Genomic DNA, 6,000 nt, shown 5'->3' on the forward strand with positions numbered 1-6,000 from the left:
AGTACTGTGCTCATTCCTCAGACCTCTTTTCTATTTACATTCACTACCTAAGTCAGTGGTTCTCAACCTTCTGGCCCTTTAAATACAGTTCCTCATGTTGTGACCCCCAACCATAAAATTATTTTTGTTGCTACTTCAAAACTGTAATGTTGCTACTGTTATGAATCGTAATGTAAATATCTGATATGCAGGATGGTCTTAGGCGACCCCTGTGAAAGGGTCGTTCAACCGCCAAAGGGGTCGCAACCCACAGGTTGAGAACCAATGCCTTAGAATCATTCTTGATTCCACTTTTCCCTCACAACTTCTCTTTTAGCAGCAAATTCTATGAGCCCTACCTTCAGTATGTGTATTTTCTGTTCTTTTCTCACCACCTTATGTCTGTCCCTCTTTGTATTGGCTTTCTGCCCAGTAGCTAGGCATCTTTTAACAAGTCAAATTATTTTAGTGCCCTACCTTCCAGTTCTTCCCTTCCACTTAGAATAAAATCCAGTTGCCAATACCATGGCCTGCAGAAGCCTACACAGACCACCAGCCTCTGTCTGTCTTGTTCACTTCATTTTATTGCCCCCTTTCTCTTCCCATCCTCCTCAGGGACACTGGCCTTATCACGGTTCCTTTGACACACCTCGCCCTTTGCCCTTGCCCAGATCCCCTCCTCCGTCCTGAAAGAGGCTTTTATTGCCCAGCCTGTTGAAATAGCCTCCTTGCTGTCACCCCGTTGCCCTGCTGTGTGTTTCTTCATAGTGCTTATTGCCTGCCAGTATATTCCTTAGGTGTTGGGTTTATCTCTCTCATTAGAAGGCAGGCACCATGAGGGCAGGGACTTTAACCACAGTATCCTCAGGTTCTACAGTGTTGCCTGGCGAATAGAGGGGTCCAGTATTTCCTGAATAATTGAATTTTTCTGTTCAAATGGCAGAGATTCAATTGTCCTGCATTTTGCTTCAGTGCTCACTATATACATATTGTAGGTATCACATCTGAGGGTTGTCTTATCTGAAAAACTTTACCTGTGAGAGCAGATGCAAATGAGTGTATAATTTCAGGAGCTGATGAGAACAGCTATCCATATCAGAACTTAATAAATAATATATATGAAAACAAAGCTAATAATCACTCCATAACCGGGGTGGTGCATGCTCAGAATTGTGTTTCAAATAGTGGGTAGTGTTTTTGCACCAGGCCCGCCCTTCCCTCCCTAGAGCCCCCTGGGATCAGTGTAAGATAAAATGATCCATGTGGAAATCCACATTGGGCCACATTTCGAAATTAACTGACCTACACTGATTAATTTGACTCACTGCCTGAGCTAATTCACCCAAAAGACTAGCGAACTTGTACTGTGCTGATCAAGTGTTCTCCCTCTGAGGGTGTGTTAGTACATAGAGTGCTTGAAAGTTTCCAGTCCTTCTTAATGGCATTAGTGCTCATTCTGTGGGACTTTGCCACCTTCTTAGGATCAAATCACTGTTCCCTGAGTTCCTCCATACAGGCCTGGCTAGGAGTCCTTCTCATTTGTAGATATTTTAGGTTGATGTATAGGTACATCATAGGCTTGAAATCTGTCATCAATATTTTTAAGCCACCTGGCATGTTCTTTTTTTTATTTTTTATTATTATTAGCTCTTAGAGTGAAATTTATCTTCAGATTCTACTTCTGATTTATGAATGGGTAGTAAAGAAAGTTCAATGACCAGTAATTAAAATTATCAAGATATTACGTGAAACTAAATACTTTTATCAGAGTGATAAACATATCAGAGTATTTTACACAATTGCAAATCTTAAAATTCATACATCTTGCCTTTTGAAATTATATTTACAAGTACTTGATGTAGTATGCCAGGAAACCTTATTAAAATCACAATGACTGTTGAGCTTACTTACATAATCCTTAATTTTTCTTTTTTAAAAAATGTATTTTTACTGGTTTTAGAGAAGAAGGCACAGAGGGAGAGGAGGGGAGAGACAGAGAGACAGACAGAGACACATCACTTGGCTGCCTCCTGCACAACCCCCTATTGGGATAGAGCCCAAAACTGGGCATGTGCCCTGATTGGAGGTCGAACTGGCCACCTCTTGGTATGACGCTCAACCGCCCGAGCCACATCACCCAGGTCCATATTTCTTAATTTTTAAAAAGAGGTTTATGGTGTGAAAAGGTCTATATCCAAATGGGGACAGGTTTAGCAGATCCTTAATAATGATTTTAAAGTATAGTCCTTTTTCTACGAGTGTCTGGAGGGGAAATGAAAGAAAATGCTAGTAGCAAACACTCAGGAGAAGGGTCAGGTGCTGTGTACCTGGCATGTCTATAACACTGTGGAGACCTGAGGACGAATGTTTGTGCTTCACAGGATCATGTTCTCATTGAGCTCACCCAAGCTGGATTAAAAGGTTCCACGGAAGGGAGTGAGAGCTATGAAGAGGATCCCTACTTGGTAGTGAACCCTAATTACTTGCTTGAAGATTGAGATATTGAAAGCAACTAACCAAAGAAACTGCGGCCCTCTGCTTCCTGGCCTGGAGCCTGGGGTCTGAATGGAGCTCTGCTAGGGAGAGAATGTTTCTGGGAGCAAGGCTTCGGGAAGATGCATTGCTGAGTAACGAACCAAGTTGAAGGTCCTGTGTGCCGCATTCCTGTCATACACTTCTATACCAACGTGGGCCTTTGTTTAGTGTGCTTCTTATCTAAGTGAAGTTGGAACCCAATAATGTGTGGTTTCAGTAACTAAGACCTTTGCTTTCATTTGTAGGAAAATGGTCCATTACTTTTATGGTATGTAGTATTTTATTGGGGAAATAACTTTCAATTGCTAACTATTGCAGTTTTTCACCAAAATAAAATAACTTGTTTTGCATTTGTCTTGAATTTATTTATACTCTTACTAGAGGCCTGGTGCACGAGTTCATGCACGGGTGGGGTCCCTCTGCCTGGCTGGCGATCGGGGCCGGCCGGCCAGAGGGAGAGACTGCAGGAGGTTGGCTGGCCACAGGAGGTTGGCCAGCTGCGGGTTGGTCATGCACCAGTGGGGTCCTTTGGCGTGGCCTGCGGGGTTGGGCCGAAACCAGCAATCCAATGCCGCCTGCTACTCCTGCCTGCCGCTCCCGCTCACCCCAGCCCTGCTGCGCCTGCCACGGGCTCGCACCCAGTCAGTCCCAATCGTGAGAGGCTCACACCGCAGCAGCGCTCGCCAGCCGTGAGCCCTCCGTCTGGCTCCCATTGGTCAGCTGAGCGGTGTTACCGCTGTGGGAGCACATTGACCACCAGGGGACAGCTCCTGCATTGAGCACCTGCCCCCTGGTGGTCAGTGCGCATCATAGCGACTGGTCAACCGGTCGTTCAGTTGCTTAGGCTTTTATATATAGAGAGATTGTTTCCATCTACTTGTAACTATGAGTCTTTTATTATTATTTTTAAAATATATTTTTATTGATTTCAGAGAGGAAGAGAGAGAAACATTGATGATGAGAGTGAATCATTGATCACCTGCCCCCTGCACGCCCCCTACTGGGGATCGAGCCCCCAACCCGGGCATGTGCCTCTGACCGGAATCAGTCTGCAGGGTAAAGCTCTATCCACTGAGCAAAACCAGCTAGGGCATCATTACTTTGTAATAGTTTAACTTCTGTGCCCTAAGAGTTATTTTCTAACTTTTTAAAAAATATATATTTTATTGATTTTTTTACAAAGAGGAAGGGAGAGGAATAGAGAGTTAGAAACATCGATGAGAGAGAAACATCGATCAGCTGCCTCCTGCACACCTCCTACTGGGGATGTGCCCACAACCAAGGTACATGCCCTTGACCAGAACAACCCCCTATTGGGATAGAGCCCAAAACTGGGCATGTGCCCTGATTGGAGGTCGAACTGGCCACCTCTTGGCATGACGCTCAACCACCTGAGCCACATCACCCAGGTCCATATTTCTTAATTTTTAAAAAGAGGTTTATGGTGTGAAAAGGTCTATATCCAAATGGGGACAGGTTTAGCAGATCCTTAATAATGATTTTAAAGTATAGTCCTTTTTCTACGAGTGTCTGGAGGGGAAATGAAAGAAAATGCTAGTAGCAAACACTCAGGAGAAGGGTCAGGTGCTGTGTACCTGGCATGTCTATAACACTGTGGAGACCTGAGGACGAATGTTTGTGCTTCACAGGATCATGTTCTCATTGAGCTCACCCAAGCTGGATTAAAAGGTTCCACGGAAGGGAGTGAGAGCTATGAAGAGGATCCCTACTTGGTAGTGAACCCTAATTACTTGCTTGAAGATTGAGATATTGAAAGCAACTAACCAAAGAAACTGCGGCCCTCTGCTTCCTGGCCTGGAGCCTGGGGTCTGAATGGAGCTCTGCTAGGGAGAGAATGTTTCTGGGAGCAAGGCTTCGGGAAGATGCATTGCTGAGTAACGAACCAAGTTGAAGGTCCTGTGTGCCGCATTCCTGTCATACACTTCTATACCAACGTGGGCCTTTGTTTAGTGTGCTTCTTATCTAAGTGAAGTTGGAACCCAATAATGTGTGGTTTCAGTAACTAAGACCTTTGCTTTCATTTGTAGGAAAATGGTCCATTACTTTTATGGTATGTAGTATTTTATTGGGGAAATAACTTTCAATTGCTAACTATTGCAGTTTTTCACCAAAATAAAATAACTTGTTTTGCATTTGTCTTGAATTTATTTATACTCTTACTAGAGGCCTGGTGCACGAGTTCATGCACGGGTGGGGTCCCTCTGCCTGGCTGGCGATCGGGGCCGGCCGGCCAGAGGGAGAGACTGCAGGAGGTTGGCTGGCCACAGGAGGTTGGCCAGCTGCGGGTTGGTCATGCACCAGTGGGGTCCTTTGGCGTGGCCTGCGGGGATTGGGCTGAAACCAGCAATCCAATGCCGCCTGCTACTCCTGCCTGCCGCTCCCGCTCATCCCAGCCCTGCTACGCCTGCCACGGGCTCGCACCCAGTCAGTCCCAATCGTGAGAGGCTCACACCGCAGCAGCGCTCGCCAGCCGTGAGCCCTCCGTCTGGCTCCCATTGGTCAGCTGAGCGGTGTTACCGCTGTGGGAGCACATTGACCACCAGGGGACAGCTCCTGCATTGAGCATCTGCCCCCTGGTGGTCAGTGCGCATCATAGCGACTGGTCAACCGGTCGTTCAGTTGCTTAGGCTTTTATATATAGAGAGATTGTTTCCATCTACTTGTAACTATGAGTCTTTTATTATTATTTTTAAAATATATTTTTATTGATTTCAGAGAGGAAGAGAGAGAAACATTGATGATGAGAGTGAATCATTGATCACCTGCCCCCTGCACGCCCCCTACTGGGGATCGAGCCCCCAACCCGGGCATGTGCCTCTGACCGGAATCAGTCTGCAGGGTAAAGCTCTATCCACTGAGCAAAACCAGCTAGGGCATCATTACTTTGTAATAGTTTAACTTCTGTGCCCTAAGAGTTATTTTCTAACTTTTTAAAAAATATATATTTTATTGATTTTTTTACAGAGAGGAAGGGAGAGGAATAGAGAGTTACAAACATCGATGAGAGAGAAACATCGACCAGCTGCCTCCAGCACACCCCCTACTGGGGATGTGCCCACAACCAAGGTACATGCCCTTGACCAGAATCGAACCTGGGACCTTTCAGTCCGCAGGCCGACGCTCTATCCACTGAGCCAAACCAGTTAGGGCTCTAACTTTTATTTTAAGGGAAATGTGTGATTTAATATATTATAAACCATTTCCAAATTTTATGGCTTTCTTCCAGGTAAAAGTTATTGCTGTTTATGATACTAACTTCCTGAAACTTAGTTATCAGTATACTGATGATGCAGTTTCTATTGCAGCTTTTACCAGATGTCATTCTTGGCCTGTAGGGCCAGTTAAGGCGTGTTCATATGTGGTATGGGAGTTCAATAATAGTAATTTCACTCTCCATTGGCTTGAAAAAGATAGGGTGGGGACATTGGGAATAGAGAAGCTGCACAGTTAGCAAATGCAGGGTTA

General features: G+C 45.1%; 1 protein-coding gene across 1 annotated transcript in view; it reads left to right on the forward strand.

Moving 5' to 3' along the window:
* MCM6 (minichromosome maintenance complex component 6) overlaps window positions 1–2,864 on the forward strand; it is a gene marked incomplete at its 5' end in the record, with an annotated part of 30,770 nt that extends 27,906 nt beyond the window's left edge. Inside the window, one exon of the mRNA XM_014537654.1 lies at window positions 2,361–2,864. Coding sequence (XP_014393140.1) covers window positions 2,361–2,477 — 117 coding nt within the window. The remainder of the gene's footprint in view (window positions 1–2,360) is intronic.
* Window positions 2,865–6,000: the final 3,136 nt, after the last annotated feature.

This window comes from Myotis brandtii, unplaced genomic scaffold, assembly GCF_000412655.1.
Source record: "Myotis brandtii unplaced genomic scaffold, ASM41265v1 scaffold1804, whole genome shotgun sequence".
Lineage (NCBI taxonomy): Eukaryota > Metazoa > Chordata > Mammalia > Chiroptera > Vespertilionidae > Myotis > Myotis brandtii.